This window comes from Cucurbita moschata, unplaced genomic scaffold, assembly GCF_002738365.1.
Source record: "Cucurbita moschata cultivar Rifu unplaced genomic scaffold, Cmos_1.0 Cmo_Scf00050, whole genome shotgun sequence".
Taxonomy (NCBI): Eukaryota; Viridiplantae; Streptophyta; class Magnoliopsida; order Cucurbitales; family Cucurbitaceae; genus Cucurbita; species Cucurbita moschata.
Genome location: NW_019268566.1, coordinates 332931 through 351431, shown reverse-complemented (window position 1 = coordinate 351431; position 18501 = coordinate 332931). Strand labels below are relative to the sequence as shown.

General features: G+C 36.0%; 3 protein-coding genes across 11 annotated transcripts; 1 reads left to right on the top strand and 2 right to left on the bottom strand.

The window, feature by feature from the left end:
* The first annotated feature begins 112 nt into the window (after positions 1–112).
* LOC111435784 (probable leucine-rich repeat receptor-like protein kinase At1g35710) lies at positions 113–3485 on the top strand. Its single transcript, XM_023073330.1, has 2 exons — positions 113–2961; positions 3063–3485. The coding sequence occupies exon 1, from the start codon at positions 138–140 to the stop codon at positions 2955–2957; it is 2820 nt and encodes a 939-aa protein (XP_022929098.1). The 5' UTR covers positions 113–137; the 3' UTR covers positions 2958–2961; positions 3063–3485.
* Positions 3486–3942: 457 nt separating this feature from the next.
* Positions 3943–6647, bottom strand: LOC111435786 (putative glycerol-3-phosphate transporter 1). 2 transcript variants are annotated; one of them, XM_023073331.1, is made up of 3 exons: positions 6471–6647; positions 4974–6031; positions 3943–4886 (listed from the first exon to the last, which is right to left on the bottom strand). In XM_023073331.1, exons 2-3 carry the CDS (start codon positions 5989–5991, stop codon positions 4327–4329), a joined length of 1578 nt encoding a protein of 525 aa, XP_022929099.1. In that variant the 5' UTR covers positions 5992–6031; positions 6471–6647; the 3' UTR covers positions 3943–4326. The 2 variants fall into 2 exon arrangements, with proteins under 2 accessions (XP_022929099.1, XP_022929100.1); XM_023073332.1 differs by lacking the exon at positions 6471–6647 and adding an exon at positions 6237–6459.
* Positions 6648–12714: 6067 nt separating this feature from the next.
* On the bottom strand, positions 12715–18044 carry LOC111435792 (luc7-like protein 3). 8 transcript variants are annotated; one of them, XR_002709120.1, is made up of 10 exons: positions 17813–18044; positions 17329–17457; positions 16982–17021; positions 15537–15612; positions 15247–15447; positions 14716–14928; positions 14192–14635; positions 14040–14097; positions 13802–13872; positions 12715–13535 (listed from the first exon to the last, which is right to left on the bottom strand). XR_002709120.1 is itself a non-coding variant. In XM_023073345.1 (9 exons), exons 1-8 carry the CDS (start codon positions 17853–17855, stop codon positions 14237–14239), a joined length of 1047 nt encoding a protein of 348 aa, XP_022929113.1. In that variant the 5' UTR covers positions 17856–18044; the 3' UTR covers positions 12715–14097; positions 14192–14236. The 8 variants fall into 8 exon arrangements, 3 of the variants coding, with proteins under 3 accessions (XP_022929113.1, XP_022929114.1, XP_022929112.1); XR_002709121.1 differs by having other exon boundaries at positions 12715–13399; XR_002709117.1 differs by having other exon boundaries at positions 13802–14097.
* Between the last annotated feature and the right edge of the window lie 457 nt (positions 18045–18501).

The window sequence follows — 18501 nt, the reverse complement described above, 5'->3', positions numbered from 1 at the left end:
AAAAAAGAAAAATCTCACAGCTTAAAATTGAAAAACAAAATTTATGTTTTTTCATCTATAAAAAGGAATCATCTCTAAACTTCATTTGCATCCTTTTCAAAATGAAGAAACTTTCATTTTTATTGTGTGTGTTATCTATGATGGTGCTACTCCACTTTTCTTTTTCCCGAGTTTCAGCCATAACCTGCATCCAAAAAGAGCGAGAGGCCCTCCTTCAATTCAAAAATAGTTTTGACGATCCTTCATATCGCTTGGTTTCATGGAGAGGAACAAATTGCTGTAATTGGTATGGTGTGGGATGTAATCAAACTACTGGGCATGTTACTATGATTGATCTTCGAAACAATCGGTTTGACTACTCAGCTTTATGTAGCAATTCTATTCACTCTAGTTTGCTTGAACTCAAACACTTAAATTACTTGGATTTAAGTGGAAACTATTTCAACTATACTCAAATCCCACACTTTTTAGGTTCAATGGTTGAATTAACATATCTTAATCTTTCTTATGCATTCTTTGATACAAAATATCTTCTTCCTCCTAATTTAGGAAATCTTACTAAATTGGTTGTTCTTGATTTATTAAATTCTTACCTTCATTCCACAAGTACCCATGAATGGAAGCAACCCAATTGCAACGTTGAATGGATATCTCATCTTTCTTCCTTACAGTTCTTTTCCTATAGTAGCTGGTATCTTTCCAAAGTTTCCAATTTAATGCAAGTGCTAAGTTCTCTTCCTTTTTTGTCATCCTTAACATTGAGAGGTTGTGGCCTTCAAAACAACCAATTTTCTTTGAGTTCCATGAATTCTTCATTTCTTTCTAGAATTCAATATCTAGATTTGTCTGTTAATAATTTCGATGGTCCAATTCCTAAGGCTTTTCACAACATGACTTCCTTGAAATTCCTAGACCTTTCAGAAAATCAGTTCACTTTCATTGAGGGTGAAGTTTCATCCTTCATATTTGGAAACAATTGTATCCTAAAAACACTTGATTTATCGTTTAACTCTGATTTTGGTGGAGATGTGTTTGGAAGTTATGAAAATGAATCTATGGGATGCAGTCGGTATGATCTACAAGTGCTTAAACTAAAAGGTACATCTCTGAAAACTAAAATTCCAGATTGGTTAGGAAAATTCAAAAACTTGAGGTCTCTTTCCCTTTCTAGGAGTTACATTTATGGTTCAATTCCCGCTTCACTTGGCAATTTATCCCAACTTGAAGATTTAGATCTTTCAGACAATGCTCTAACCGGAGCAATTCCAACTTCATTTGGGAGATTATTAAATTTGAGAATATTAAGTCTCGAATGGAATAGATTGGAGGAGTTGGGGGAGGAATGTTTTATACAACTTGAAAATTTGGAGGTGCTAGACATATCACATAACTTGCTCAAAGGCGTACTTGCAGAAGTTCATTTTGCGAATCTCTCTCGGTTGAATACCTTATCGATTGGTGACAATGAGCATCTTTCGTTAGACATGAAATCTAACTGGATTCCTACCTTTCAGTTAAAGTATTTTTATGCAAGTTCATGTACGGGTTGTTTTGGAACTGAGTTCCCTCCATGGCTTCGAACACAAACGGCATTGGTTACTTTGGGGTTGTCCAATACAAGTATCTCAAGCGATTTTCCTATATGGTTGAGAGCCCGAAGTCTCACCGCTTTGGATCTTTCCCACAACCAAATTGTGGGGCCAATTCCCACGAGCATTGGAGATCAAATGCCGAATTTGAAATACTTGTATCTCAATGGTAATCTTATCAATGATTCTTTACCACTTTCACTTTGCAAGTTGAAGAATTTGACTGAAGTCGATCTTTCAAGTAATGAGTTTTCAGGAATGGTTCAAGGTTGTTTGCTGACTTCAAACTTGACGATTTTGGATTTGTCTTCAAACAATTTTTTCGGGACATTTCCATATTCACATGGAAATCTTTCTGGTATTCGAATGTTGTTCTTGGGAAACAATAGTTTTGAGGGATACATGCCAAGAATCTTAAAGAATTCCAAAGATATGGAAATTTTAGATCTCGAAAGAAACAAATTCTCTGGAAACATCCCCACATGGGTGGGTAATAATCTTGAATATTTGAGATGTCTGATACTACGTGGTAATTTGTTCAATGGTACCATTCCTTCAAGTCTCTCCAATCTCACATACTTATTCAATTTGGATCTTGCACATAACCAATTAGAAGGACCTATCCCACAAAATCTCCGCAATTTTGATGCAATGACAGGGCAAGCATATGTTGCCTTTTCCAGTTATAGAGAGAAAAGTATAAGTCAGTCAATCAAATCAAATGACTTATATTACTCCATGGAGCAACTAGAAGTCATGGTGAAGATAGATCTCTCTCAAAATTACTTGGTCGGTTCTATTCCAAGTGAGATAACAAAGCTTAAAGAGTTGATTGGGTTGAATTTATCCCACAACAATCTAACCGGGACAATTCCTGCTGAAATAGGGGAAATCGAATCATTGGAATCACTTGATTTATCTTTCAATCAACTCTCTGGGCCAATTCCGAGGAGCATATCAAGATTAAATTCATTAGGCGATTTGAAACTATCTCACAACAATCTCTCTGGAGAGATTCCTCGAGAGGGTCATCTTTCCACATTCAATGAGCCTTCAAGTTTTGATGACAATCCTTATCTTTGTGGGGATCCGCTTCCAAAGAAGTGTAGAACTGAGAATTCGTTTGAGCCGCCATTCAGAAATATCGAGAATCAAGATGAAGAGGAGAATAAATGGGAGAAGTGGTTGCTTTACATAATGATAATACTTGGCTATGCCGTCGGATTTTGGGGAGTTGTTGGAGCTTTGATATTGAAGAGGAATTGGAGATACGCATATTTCAACTTTGTGGATGAGACTAAAGACAAGATTCATGCAACAATGCAGCGGAGCATCGAGACGTTGAAAGGAATGTGCATTCACAAGTGATTTGGTAATAAAGTTCTTCTTCCTCTTTACATTTATGTTCTTAATTCTTTTTTACTATGTTGCTTCACTCATCTATTTATTGTCTTGTGCTATTTTATTTTTTAGATTCGTTGGTCGATGTTTTCCAATGGATTAGCCGAGTAGGGTTCTAAGCTTTCCTCCCGTTGAAGGTAACTACGCTCTACATCTTTATAGCCGATTGGGTCAATCCCATATATTCTTCTTCAATTGTGTTCTTGATTTATGTTTTGTTGTATGTATAGAAATCCTTGTTCCTTCCGACAGTTTTCTTGTTGGTCGTGTTTTTTCTTTGAACGTGTCATTTTTCTACATTACTATGGTGTTGTTTCTTCTGTGTATGCTACGAGTCTTGCCCGATCAAGGAATCTCAGCTTGTGTTTGCTTGTTCTTATGCTATTATGTGGGTTCTTTGGAGGGAAAGGTTTAATTTTTATGGGAGTTTATACAATGTGTAAAGGTACGTGGAAAACAATAATAGACTTATTACTTGTTGTTGGATTGTGTACACTTGCATATCGTACACAAAAATTTTACTTGTTTGACCTTTATTTTGTGAAACACCACGTGTATTGTGTTATAGTATTACTTTTTCAATTGTGTGGCATCATGATTTTGAAAATGGTGTTCACATAGGATTATGACCTCCCTGCCATAGCATATAGTGTTCACACAAAAAATGTGTCACAATTGGTGGGTTCTAATGTGCAGGTAAACACTATGTCAGTGAATTTACGATCGTAATTGTGTGTGAACATTATCTCGATCAATATGAGACCTTTTAGTAAAACCAAAACCAAAGTCGGTAGAACTTATGGTTAAAGTGGACAATATCATACCATTGTAGAGGGTTCGTTGTTCGTATCAGCGTTGACCTTTATTATAATAGATGTGTGACCATGATTGGAATAGGGGGTGGGATGAAAACCGAAAAGCCTTCTCCATCTCTCGAAAGAAAGAGGGAATAGGGTAAGAGATTTTGAGTTTCGTTTAATAAAATCATAGGATGAAAGTGTATTACTATTTACATTTTTACATGGTTTTTGAGGATCAACAACTTTGACCTGCCTACCACAAATACAAATTATGTACAATAATTTTACACCGACCTAACTTTCTTTCACCATATTCAACACATCATCATGGAGAAGTTGTGACAAAATCCTCTCCTTGGACGTATCACACTATGGAGGAGCTCTTCGTCTCCCCGAACCCCTCGAAAAAAGAAGGGAAAATTCACTAACGACCACCGTTCTGATGCAGCGTTCAAAACCTTCTTATGAACTAAACATGGGCTAAATACAATGGGACCTACGATTGCTGCTGTTGTTGTCGTCGTCGTTGCATATGCTCACACTTCAAGTACTGGACCCCTGGTTGTAATCCTTCCTCTCGATCTCGACTCCTCGATCTTTTCGTTCACCTCAGCGATTACAAGCCTCGTCAAAAACAGCCCTGCTATTAGAGCTGAGATCATCAGCATTACGAACACCAAACTCCAGCTTTTCGCCGATAAATATCCCGTCAACAAGGGTCCAATCGCAGCCCCAACCGAGCCAGTACCATCGATAATCGCCGTCACAGTAGCAAGCGCCCGAGAATTCCCGTTGAGTGAACTGTGGGTTCCCAAATCAGCAGAGACGGCGGTTGTTATAAGAGCATATGGGCCATTGACAAACATGCCAGTGATGAACATGAGAGCTACATTCATGGTTATGGAGCTGTGACCGTAGTTTCTATAGCAGTAGAGAGCAGGAATGGAACAGTACATGAAACTAGCAGCTGTTATGGCTCTAGCACCTAAGCGATCAGAAATATGGCCAGCTAGAATTCCTCCTATTACTCCTCCCATATCGAACAATGTCGAAAGGTTCCCGGCTGTGGTACTCGACAAATATTTCCCATCGATAACTGTAAGAACATTAACAACAAATCAGGTTCGTCATAGCAACGCGTCGAGTAAGATATCAGCAAACAACAAACAGAAATGCAGCTCACCTGTGTGGCTAATGTAGAAAGGGAGCCAGTAAAGGAATGTATAAGCCACCAGTTTGGCAAAGAAGAGGCAAAATGCAAAAGGTGCAACACCAGGAATTCTCCATGCTTCCATAAAACCGACCGCCTTCTCGATCTCCGATGCTGATTTCAATAGAGGTACTGTAGTTCCCTCTCCAACTTTCTTGAGAGAGCTCAAGCCATCTCCTTCTTTATCGATTCCAACCGACTCGGGATTCACAGGAAGAAACAGAAACACTACCAAACCTGATAACGCAATGATCAGACCAGGGACAACCAATGACCAACCCCAACCATAGCTCAACAAGGCTGATGCAATCAGTGAGCCAGAAATGTTGCCAACAGATGTGTGAGCATTCCATATACCCATTATTAGTCCTCTCTTGCTCTTTCCAAACCAGTTACCGACCACCGCAACGACCGAAGGCCAGCCGGTGGATTGGAACAGACCAGCAAGCATTTGAACTATCAAATAGTAACAAAAGACATGGATGTTTGCCCAATATCCTACTCCAAACAGCGAAGTAAACAGACCAGTTCCCAACATTCCCACAGTTAAAAATATCCTCAAATCCGTTCTATCTCCCAATTGGCCTGAAAAGTACATTCCCCCAGCATATACCCCTAAGAAAGCCAAGTCAAGCTCACCTAGTAAAGATGTCCCTTCTGCTGCATCAAATGGATCCCAACCACCACTAGATAGCGACCAAAGATTGGTTCTCTCGACCCGTGTACTCAATCGTCTCGTACTCGATCGACTCGTATTCCATAGGTTGAACTTCGAGCCTCCATCAGGAGATAGCGGATCAAGAGCACTCTTGATAATGCTCGTAGTTTTTCGAGAGGCATGGTAATTAGCATATGCCAAGAATGTCACAAGTAGAACAGTGGCTTGATGTGCCTTATACGAAAGAGGCTTTCTCCTAATCCACTCTAAAAATCTTATACCATATGGCTTCCTGTTATTTACATCGCTTTCCGATTCTGATAATGACCCCATGAGAACGAAGAACAACACTAATTTCCTCTACAAGTGAAATCTACAGAAATAAATTACAGAATGTTATATTAGGCAAGAACAGAGCATTCTAATTCAATCAATAATTTAACGTGGATTTAGGTTAAAAGCCTCAAATATCAACCGGAGCTTCTCAAAATCGAACCCGCGAAGATCTAATGAAAACCAACCACAAACCTTGCTAATTCGATTAACTTCACGAAAAATCAAAAGAACACAATACTAACTTCCATAAAACCAACATTCAGATAAGAAATCGTTCAAAATCTCATGAAAAAACGAAACTCCGTCTACGAAATCGATGTTTGGATCAACATAACACCAGAAACAACAGCATCGAACAGAAGAACTCAAGAGAACCAAAATTTTACACGTTCGAACAAGACGAAGAAGAAAAAGAAGATTAGAAATGAAGAAAAGATTTGACTAGAGAGAAAACATTATGTAGAAACACGGCAAACCTTGTTAGAAACGAATAAATTTTTATGGAGATTGTGTTACGTTATCTTCAAGCTCTTGAAATCCAAATTTCTCTCTCTCTCTCTGTCTCTCTAAAAAATTTCAGTTGCCCTGTTTTCAGGATTCATGAACGAACAGGGTCGCTTCTCCGTGCTCCCTCCTCTCATGGTAATGGAAATTGAGGGGAGTCTTAATAGCCGATGAGGATATGAAATTACCGTAATGCCCTTTCCTCGTTTTTCAAAAAAGGTATATTCTATTTCGATTTTCGCCTCTGAAATTCATGCCCATTGGACCGAAATGCCCTTGCTGTTTTTTCTTGACAAGTTTATAGGAAATAGTAGTTTAAATAAATAAAAATAAACCGTCCTTACATTTTAAATATTTTTTTTATTAATTTCTATTTATTATTTTTGGAATAATTTCTGTTCAACAAACTTAATTCTTTAATATAAATCAACAAGATTTCTTTTCCTTTTTTATTTTAATGAAAATAATGTTTTTTTTTATATTTTTTAAATTTCACCATTTATATATAATATATATATATAATTATTAGTATTGCATATTTGACCATATAAACCCATTTTTATTTCCCCCTAAAAATAAATTATATTTCGAACCAATCTTAAATACGAGTATTTAGCCAATTGATTTTGAGTTAGTTTATACAATTAGGTCTATAATACCTATTGAAATATTGAACTATTAAGAAATAAAGTCGGAAAAAAATAAAGAAAGAAATATTGTTCTTTTATGACGGGATGTGAATTATAAAATTTCATGTTAATCCCTCGGATATTGTATAAATGACAACTTTCAATTATGTGACACCTGAATAAAAAAAATGCACGAATGAGCAGAGATCATATCTAAATAAACACGATTTTAAGGATATGATGGTTAAAAATGTTTAAAATAATTTATTACTACTTATATGAAGAGAAGTATCTTGTTTTTCGGTGACTCGATCATAGAAATTCAAAGTTAAACGTATTTGACATGAAGCAATTCTTTGTTGAATGAGCTCTTAAAGAAAACGTTAGAATCTAAATTGTAACGGTCCAGACCACTGCTAGCAGATATTGGCTTTAAAATGGGTCCGCTAGAGAAAGGTTTCCACACACCCTAACAAGGGTGTTTCGTTCTTCTCCCCAACTAATGTGGGATATCACAATCCACCCCCTTCAGGGCCCAGCGTCCTGGCTGGCACTAGTTTCTTTCTCTAATCGATGTGGGACCCTCACTAAATCCACTCTACTTACTGGAACATTGCCTCGTGTCTACCCCTGTGCCTCGTGTCTACCCCCTTTCGGAAAACAGCCTCCTCGCTGCACCGCTGACATATAGTCTAGTGTCTAGCTCTGATACCATTTGTAATGCCCCAGACCACTGCTAGTCAAAATTGTCATCTTTGGGCTCTCTCTCTCAGACTTTCCTTCAAAAACAAGTCTGCTATGAAAAGATTTTCACCTTTTAGAAAGGGTATTTCGTTCTCCTCCAACCGATATGGGATATCACATCAATTTTAAATTTGAAACGTGAGACAGACGTGATTAAATTTTTTTTTAAAATTATCCTTTTATTATTGTTCTTTTTAATTCTTTTTAATTTTCAACTTTCTAGAAAAAGAAATGAGAATGATTCTTTCTTATCTTGTAACAATAAAATACAATATTTTAAAAAAAAAATTAAAATATATGATTGAATGTATTATCTTGTATTAAAAATTGGATCAAATAATTTCAAATATAGTTTGTCCATATTGTATACCATATGATATATATATATATATATATATATTAAGAATTACACCATAAATGGTGATAGAGATAGGCTTGGTTTGGTCCATTTTGTTGAGCCTTTCATTTTTTCATTTCAAAATTCAAATTTCTCAAATTAAATTATAAATTTAGTTTTTAAAAATTAAATTTACCTTATAAAATTATTATTATTATTATTATTTTAAATGTCCAGTCCGTAGCTGTTTTGCATTTAAAAATAATAATAAAGATTCTGTTGATTGGAAAATAAATTATTTTAAACTTTAAGTTTAAAATTATCTCCATCAAATGGGTTTGGATCTGTCTCTTCATTTGAAATATCTGTAATAGGATGAGACTCGATATTGATCTAAAAACGTTAAAGGTACGCTTTATAGTATAAACGGGGACTACTTCTAGCAAATATTAGCTATGGGTAAGGGCATCTCGATATGGAGTTGGATCATCGAGCTTAGTGATAGCTTTTGTTATTAGTAAAGGGAACTGCAATTATTGATCCTATTTTATTTCAAGTATGCACATGGTGCTTACAATGTTCGTGTGCAATATTTTAACCAAGAACACTACAAAACAAGGATGAGTTATATGTATATAATAGTAGAAGGCGATAAAGTCAATAGAACATTTGGAAGAAACATCTCGTGATCGTCGACAAGCTTTGCATCCAAACGTTTGAGACTCTTGCTATACATGAGTGTGGCTAGCCTATGAATTTGCCACTTTCGTAATGGTTTTTAGGTATTAGTCGATTGTATACAAAATTATACATGAACCGGTGAGCTATTAGGGTATCTCTTATCGGGCCCTTGTCTTGTTATCTGTGGGGAACTTTGTGATATCCCACATTGGTTGGGGAGGAGAACGAAACACCCTTCATAAGGGTGTGGAAACCTTTCTCTGAGGGGAAGCCCGAAAGGGAAAGTCCAAAGAAGACAATATTTGCTAGCGGTGAACTTGGACTGTTACAAACCCGCTCCTGATTCGTTGCTTTGTTGTGTACACTTTGTAACATCTATTTGATATGAATACAGTAATGATAATATCAATTGTAACAGCCCAAGCTCACCGCTATTAGATATTATCGCTTTTGCCTGTATTACTGTCAGTCCCACAGTTTTAAAACGTGCTTATTAGAGAGAAGTTTTTGTACCCATATAAAGAATGTTTCGTTCTCCTCTCCAACCGATATAGGATCTCACAATCCACTCTTCTTCAAGGTCAAGTGTTCTCGCTGGCACTCGTTTTCCTCTCCAATCGATGTGAGATCCCACACCGATCTTCTCTAGACCAATTGGTAGATCAGGACCTAATTAGTTGTGAACGTCGTGAGGTGCTGCTCTCAATCACGGACGTGTAATCTTCTTCAAGGCCAAGTGTCCTCGCTGGCTCTTGTTTTCCTCTCCAATCGATGTGAGATCTCACACCGATCTTCTCTAGACCAATTGATAGGTCAGAATCTAATTAGTTGTGAACGTCCTGAGGTGCTACTCTCAATCACGAACGTGTAATTATTGAGGCTTTATATGTTGACGTTGATTAAAAATGTCGATGAAAATAGCGATACGTGAGCGGACCCATAGAAAGGGGAAGGAGTTTGAATGAAGAAACAAAATCCATTGGACCGCCATGCTCTTACGACAGTGCCCCTTCCCCAACAAAACATCAAACTCGGGCAACAGAAAAACCAAATCCCAATCCAAGAGGGCACTGCTATTCTCACGCTAACAGACACGCCTGTCTTTATCAATCCCAACCAAAACTCCCCCATCACCCCCACTGGGGCCCACACCATATATCATGCTTAATAATTTCCATTCCTTCCCGCTCCACCATAACTTTCCAACCGTACAATATTTGGATTTAATTAAAATTTATAATTTAATTTTAATATATATTTCTTCATAAATTATATTTCAACACTTAAATTTTTTATTTTTAAAAGTTATTAATAATAAATAAATTAAATAAATATTCTAAAAAAAAAATTTGTATTTTTTAAATAATTAATTTTAGGAGAATTATTATTTGAATTTAACTCCGTTCATAATCTAATCAAAATCGTACGCGTTGAATTGAATTGGATTGATCAGGTTATTCGAGTCATCTAATTTTTTATATTGAGATTTGAATTTTCAACTTCATTCCAAGAATGATTACATGTTAATTATTGTTGATCTATGCCCATTTTAACTATTTACTCGTTAAATAACATGATTAGTATTCAAATTTTAATGTTTGTGTCTAATAAGTCCTTGAACTTTCTAGACAAGTTTCTGAACTTATATTTAAAAGATTAAAGAGATATTTAACCTTTTTTTAAAAAAAATACGATATTAAACTTTTAATTTTGGGAGTATTAAGTTGGTAATTTTTTAAAATAAAATTAAATATGTCAAGAAATTATAAGTTTAGATAAACATAAAATTAAAAATTAAAAACTATTAATTTTGAGGCCTCAATCGAAAGAAAAAAAAATGAGCGGAGGATATTTTGGTAAGAACATCTAGTGTCAAAGTGGTAAATAAGAAAGTTGGAGAGGGGTAGAAAGGTCATTTGGAAAATAAGGCAGTTTTAGTTAATATGAAGGTTGCGGCAACGCATATTCGCATATGGGGACGGAATAATTCCTTGACAAGGCGAGGAATATCCGCCTCAATTGTTCGCCGATGGGGCCCAAAGGGTTTTGCTGACCTGTAACTTTTCGTGGCGTTTAATAAATGGAGGGTGCTGACCTGGCTAAAGTAAGCCACGTGGACCTCCAAATGGAGTGCCAACTGCCAAAGCAAAACGCTAGCCTACGGGCTGCTGCCCGTCTCCTTCCGTTTCTTTTTTTTTTTCTTATAAAAGCGTACTAATTTTGTATTTAATATATTTATTACTAATTTAATTTTTTTTAACAAATGTAAAAAAATATATATATATTATTATTAATATATAAAATTTGTGACTTTTTCATTTTTTTTGTTTAATAATTTTGTAATTTTTTTTTTAAATTATCAAATATATTAGAAATTAAAAGCTTTTGAAAATTTATTAACTTGATTAATAATCCGATAATTTATTAGACTTTTAAAAATGGTAAAATTTGTACTCATACATATTCTCGATATCAATCTTTTTTAGGTCATTTTCTATAAAGACACGGACAATTTTTAGAAGATTAAAGTAAACGATGCCTTTTCCTTTCATCTCATAAAAGTGTGTTCCTTTAAATAGAAAAGGAACCTTTAAATTGTTGATGGAGGAACTATAAATAAAAAAAAAAACATGTATGCAATTAGGTTGAGATGTGGGTATTGCTCTCTTTAAGAGAATTGAATCTTCTACCTGTGTATAATTTTTTTTATATCAACCATTGGTGCAGCAAGTATTCTCCGACATGTCTCATCTAAGATGTAGTAACCCAATTGAATGGTTATGTGAATCACTCTAAGCTCTCCACAACAAAGAATACCCATCTTTGAGAAATTCAATAGGTTGAGTTGAAGTAATTACAATAGGGTTTAGCAATTCCATATTGTGGAATATGGAATACGACCCAGCTACAAGTTATTTGTAGAAGCTTACAAACCGACCAAACATTAGCCTAATTTGTAGCTAACTTAGCAATATTAATAACATTTTAAGGCAGTTTTTATGAATGAACAAAATGACATTTGTGTTAATTATGAGTTTGTTATTTGAGTGAAAGAAAGAAGATATGGAGACAAATAATAGAGGGCAATTGGATAAGTGTATGTATTTTCTTGCCCCTTAGTAGAAAGAAAGAACGGTAGAGAGACAATGAGCAATCTTATCAAATCAATGACAAATCTTTCTAAGAAGCTTCAACCAAGTTTCATTTGTTTTGTTTTTTTTTTTCAATTTTTCTATGAACTTTGGTTTCTTCCTATTGAGAAGCTTCAAGGAAGTTTCACTCTCCCATGTCTTTTTTAGCAATTATGATTTGTTTATTCCCATGAGGTTTGGATTATTTCATACGCTGTATTTTCATGAAATAATAAAAAAAAAAAGTGTAAATGAATAAATCATAAAGATTCTATTTGTTTCTTTTGTGTTTGGTCATTATCTACGAATCAAACGATCGATTCAGATCAAGACTACAATAATTGTAGCCCGTGCTGACGAATAACCAACCTGCAATGAATAGAGAAGGTATAATAATGCTAGGAATGACCCTGTATCAAAGACTAGACTAGTGAATCTTAAATTCTCACATTTATTATGTTTTTGCGACACTCGAATAAAGGAGAGGTACATCAATGAACCAAGAGTATATCCGAATGAGAGCCTTCTTGAAAATAGAATGCTAAAAAAGGCTTAAAAGACTATTATTACATATATCAACAAGTACATCTTCCTTCTTAGTAGCTCAATCAAAAGATAAGTGTGTTTTGTTTCGAACAACTTTATGTTGGAGGATTTTTAAGAAATTTTCTAAGGCATGTGAGCGAGAATAAAGTATGCTAAATGAATTCTAGGTTTATCTATGGCGTCTGAATATATGTGAACGAAACAGAGTGTAACAAGAGGCCAAAGTCCATTTATGTTTGAAGATAGGGCTTAGCTCAATCAAGGAAATTTGTGAAAGAAAGAAAAAGAGGGTAGGGAAGCCACGAGAAGGAATGATATTCACTCACAATTTCAAGTCAGCATTACTCATCAGTTTAGATCAAAACTAATTTCAAATCTTTGCCTTAGGCTTTGTTGCTAAATTTAAGAGCAACAAGGATCAGCCTTCTGGCCTTCCTACCTAAGTCGAAGACCAAAATAGACAACAATTGCTCTCTGGTAACAAATCCGCAATGTGAACTACAACAATCTCTCAGATTCCTAATAATAATCAAGGGATTAACTTCAAAAATGGGTGCAATTTCAAAATGGTTTCACAAAAATCATATTTGGAGCATTCAAATGGTTCAGAAAATACCAACTACTTCGCAAAATAAATTCCCAGCACCGGATCGTTCCTTACCGAGTAGGTGTGTTCCACGTGTATGCTACCGAAAAATTCGCCCAATACATTTCCTGCAAACTGTATGGATTAAAGATCATGGTATTTTACAGATTAGCAGTCAAATTACCTCCAAGCACCAAAAAGTTGCACACTTCTTCCATGAATCCAGAATTTCGGTACGGAAAGCCCCCTGTACTCGATAAAAGTAATACCTCCTTTTAGTAGGTATTGTCAAGCTCCATTTATGTAATCAGAACTTCCAATCTGCTAAAAAAGAACAAGGCATGTCCCACCATGATGCTAATACTCCCACGTTTCCTTAGATTCTATACTCAACACCAGATAATAGAAAGACTTCAAAACTCAGCTCTATAAAAAAACCTAGAAGAATGCTTTCTATGAGATGGAGGTACTGATTAAATACTTCCTTAGGCTAGATCAACATAACCCTTATTTAAAAAACATGGGCAACATAGAAACACACTCCCTAGTAATACATCATTTGAAGACCAAAATACGCCTTGGATGCAGGGTTGATAACATGAAATGTAGATAACGTGGTCTTAAGAAAGAGATGATATTTATATGTTACCTCAAAAATGAGAATATAAACGTCAGTCCTTTCAGCAGTAGCCACAAATATGCATATATTTCGTTCCTGGCCTATTAAACACATGGCAAACACCGAAGTAACACTTGCTCACCCAATATGAAAATGAAGGAGAGACATTGAACAGTCATTTATAAGAATCAATTATGAAGGAAATGTGCAAGTCAAAAGTCTAAACCATACTTGAAGAAGAGTCATAACAATTAAAAAAAATACCTACCTCAACACTTTTCTCCTCTAATAATAATGATGAAAGGGAGATGACACACTCAACACAGCTGTGAGATAGCAAAAACAGTTTTACCAATACTGACAAAGTAACTTGAGGTACCAAAGCATACATTCATAAGCTTCGAACATGAAGAGATCTACCTCATTGAATCCCAAAGCTCAGACATCTCCCAACACATTTCATAGTCATGATCGCACTGGACTTCTGGATGATCTCCTGTGACCATGCCTTGCAGGGGATCTTGACCTGCTCCGGCCACGAAACCTATCCCTGCCTCCATCTCTTCCATTCCTAGACCTCCAATCCATTCCTCTTACTTCATCACGGCCACCTCTTCTAGACCTTTCACGATCTCGGTTTCGTTCACGATACCTATCTCGATCCCTGTCTTGCTCTCTGTCACGATCTCGGTTTCGTTCACGATACCTATCTCGATCCCTGTCTTGCTCTCTGTCACGATATCGGTCCTTCTCACTAGAGTTACTTCTCTTTCTTCTCTCATACTCCTCTCTCTGCTTCCTCCGTTCTCCTGCCTCTTTCTCCCAAGCTAATCTTTCTTCTGCCATTTCTTTCTCCTTTGCTTCCTGCCAGGTGATGCCCACTTAAAACATATTTCACCAGAAGAAAAATGGTTGAACTTTCATTTAGTTTTAGGAGTGCTTACCTTGTGCTCAGAGATGAAATTTCTGACCATACCATAACCAACGTGTTGCTTACCAGTGACATGAGACTGAACTCTCTCTGCAGCATCATTTGCTACAAGAAAAGAACCGCATATCTCACAGAGGGCCATTTTTTTCTCTTGAGCAAGCATCAATACCTTATCGTTTTGGGTTTGTTGAGTTAAGGCAGTTTTTTCAGAATTAAGTAAATCCACCTGAAACGAAGACAACAAAAGTGCAATAAGAATAGCCATTTTTATCACCAACTGACTAATTTAGTGGTTCACAAGTTTTATTTTTTTATTTATTATTTTTTTTATATATATAGTAGTTCACGAGATGTTTATGTTCTATTTTCAATATGTGGAATGTGACCAAAATATACTAAATAATGTCAAGTTCATTTTGAGTTATGCACAATAGTTAATGGAAGAGATTCTGGAATTGCTTCTCATTAAAGTAAATTCATTTAAAATAAAGTTCATGCCATGGTGTCCGGAATGCTTAAGCAAACCAGGCATGCATGTAAGCACCTTTCTCATCAGCGCTTCAGCTTCGTCCACTTTACCAGCTTCACCAAGGGCCTCCACCTGTTCCAGTAAGTTCTTTATTTTTTCCTCCAGCACAGATAACTGCTCTGCCTTCTCAGCTGACAATGGAGATGGTGGTGCAGGTTCGACCTCTTGGGAAAGACGCTCTCGTCCACGCCTAACACGTCTATCCAAGTCCATTACCTGTTTAAATGATTGTAGTTTCCATGAAAAAAAGAAACAGATTGCACATATAATGTACAGCATCATCTTAAAACACATATAGCACTGACCAGTTTCTCGCAAAACTGAGCAAGTTCAGCCTCAAATTTGGGAACGAAAGCATCATGCCTTGGTGACTTTACAAAGCTGAAATTTTTTTTTTTAAAAAAAGGGAGAAATCATTACTAGAAGAAAAAAATCTATGATGTTCTTTTATAGCTGCAGGTTATATGCATTCATTTACATATATTTCAAAGAAAAACAAGTATTACTAGTTCCATACGCATAGAAACAAGAACCTGAAGAAAATTTTTAGTCTTGAAAGACCAAAAAGTATGCTCAAAATAAGCATATTGTTAAGACCAAGCAATGTTTCAAGATGTCCACTAGTTGTAATTAATGCGGCTCAAGGCGTCCAAGAAGAACTACTTTCTTTCAAGAACATTACTTTTCCAGTTTAAAAGAACTTAGTTAAGTGGAGTGCTTTTATCCATAACAGTGATGTGATACTTAAATTAGAGATATTTCTCAGATTCATAGTTCCAAATAAAGCAACAGTTAAGAGAACCCACTATTACAATTGATTCACAAACTTTGCAGAGAACGGGAGAAGCCCCAGGTTCAAGCTTCACTCTTCACAGAGAGAGACATTAACACAAGCTGAAGCTGTTGATATGGCTTTTCCCTAAATGTCCTCACTATTTGCATTCGTGAGAGGATATATGCAAAGGCCTTTTACCTTCATCCTCCAAATGCAAAGAAGCATCACCATGTCCCTATGAACATCATGTTCAAGGTGACAACATGGCCACCATGGCATGTACCTCGACAAAGGTGCACATCATTAGTAGTTGGGGTTGACAATGAAAGTGAGAGGCAACCCCCTTCTCTGCATAGCATGAACCTTAGTAGCACTTTATAATATCAAAGAACATTAACTGAAAAGCGATGAAGGTATCATACGATTGATAACTCAAACATCAGAAGAAAGGTATTTGCAAGCTATTTCTTTGCAAGTTGCTTCAATGTACTATATTTTCCTTACCTTATGATTCATCAACCAACATTCGTGCAGGTTGAAAATACTTAACAGCCAATGCTTCAATTTGAAAATAAAGCACCTATCTCACAACATGATACTCCTTTTATATTAAGACTATATGATACTTTTTAAATCCCACAAGAGGGAAAGATAATTTCATTTGTATGAAGTGCAGCCAATAACTAAATATACAACCAAGAATCGGAAAGACTGCATTATGAACTGGAAACTTGATGCATAAAAACAATAGCCAACCAACGCTCACGAAAACAAATCCTGTCAAATGCCATATCTTATATTTCCCACAACATAGCTAGTGCAGTTGCCAGACCTCCTCTAAAGAGAGTTGTCTAAATATAAATAGTGAAAACAGAAGCTTTGTTTTGTAACCATGTGCGGGAAATGCATATAGAATATAAAATTCATGACCAAAAGCGGTGATAAAAGTACTCAAATTTGGTACTTGGGTTTCACCTTTCTTTCAATTTCTGGTCATGTATTCTAGGACAAGGACCTGATACAAAAGAGGAAGCAAGAATCCAATCTTAGAAACAAATTACCCTTCCTATACATTATAGACCAATAGTCCGCAAAAAAAAGGATAAACGAGCATATACTTACTGTAAGTAGACCTATAAACACAAATAAGAACGTTATCCAATAAGAATAAGCATTGAGGCTAAAAACATACACAGAATTAGCATTTTACCATTATTCTCAACAACTGCTACTGACTTCTCCTTATTGGACTTTGCCACTTAGAAATTTGACAGAGACCAGAGACCAGAGTTACGGTTAATATAAAAAAGTAAACAACGCACCAAGGTCGCTCCGAGTATTTACGAAAAGATCATGCGGGCAGAACCGGACCATATAGAACCCACAGACCTCTTTATCATCCCACATAACTTCCTTGTATCCTCTTCTTTCTTCCTCCGTCAAATTACGCGCTAAAAAAACCAAAACAGATGCAAAATCAGTCGCTTCGTTTGAAGCAAAGACAACTTTCGCCGTGGAAATTTGAAGGAAGACATCAGCCACACGAAAATACAAGCAAGCACCAACAAAGATCAAATGGCAACAAAAATCGTGAAAAAAGAAAATTAAAAATAAGAAAACTCATGTTGGAAATCACAAAAGGGGAATATCAAGTGAAAAATTGCACGCCTGGTGGATAATACTCCCACATTCCCTGCCAAATTCCTCTAAACTAATAGAAACACTTCCATTCCCCTCCAACTAGATGCTCCACAAATTGAAACGAAAATTTCCAAAGAAAAATTACAAGTCGAATCAGAAGAGTACCTGAACCCATGAGTTCATCCAGAAGAGCTCTCTGGGCGTCCATGCTGACCAAATGCTTTCCAGAGGATCACAGAAAACAAAGAAACAATTACTTGAAAGAACGATCCAAATTCAGAAACTTGAAATTCAGTTTCAAGAGATTAAAAAGGGGTTTTGAGATTCTTGGGAATGTTTTTGGAGAGATTGTGTGGGCTAGTACTAGGGCTCCAACGGCAACACCAAGAAATAAAACCTCTGCAAGGAAAACAAAATTCGACCTGTTTATATACTTTATGTTGGGAAAAATAATAATAATAATAATAATTTGGTTCTTTAATTTTCATGTACAATTATTAAAAATCTTTTTTTTAAATTTTTTTTATGATAAGAATAATTGATTTTCTCGTACTATTTTGTAGGGTGTACATTCAACCCACAACCAGACAACTCGGACCAATCCAACCCACACTATAAGGGTTGGGTTCAGTTGTATTAGCATTTCGAGTAGGGTTTGGTTCATTTTTCTAAACCCGATTTGAATCAGTTCAGTTTCGGGTTCGAGGGACAAAACCCTGGAGTGACCCGAGCAACCCGATTCAAATAAAATATATAAATTACATTACGAATTTTAAAGTATCAATAGGCTTGCTAGAGTAGTACTTTGTCCGGTCTAGTGTGACCCACGCCCGAGTTCGACTTCCGTCTATATT

Coding starts and splice junctions, on each gene's coding strand:
- LOC111435784 (XM_023073330.1), top strand. CDS start 138: ATGATGGTGCTACTCCACTTTTCTTTTTCCCGAGTTTCAGCCATAACC.
- LOC111435786 (XM_023073331.1), bottom strand. CDS start 5,991: ATGGGGTCATTATCAGAATCGGAAAGCGATGTAAATAACAGGAAGCCA. Junction 4,887..4,973: donor TTTCTACATTAGCCACACAG/GTGAGCTGCATT, acceptor ATGTTCTTACAG/TTATCGATGGGAAATATTTG.
- LOC111435792 (XM_023073344.1), bottom strand. CDS start 17,855: ATGGACGCCCAGAGAGCTCTTCTGGATGAACTCATGGGTTCAG. Junction 17,458..17,812: donor GGATGAACTCATGGGTTCAG/GTACTCTTCTGA, acceptor TGGTTTTTTTAG/CGCGTAATTTGACGGAGGAA. Junction 15,613..16,981: donor GACCAGAAATTGAAAGAAAG/GTGAAACCCAAG, acceptor AAAAAATTTCAG/CTTTGTAAAGTCACCAAGGC.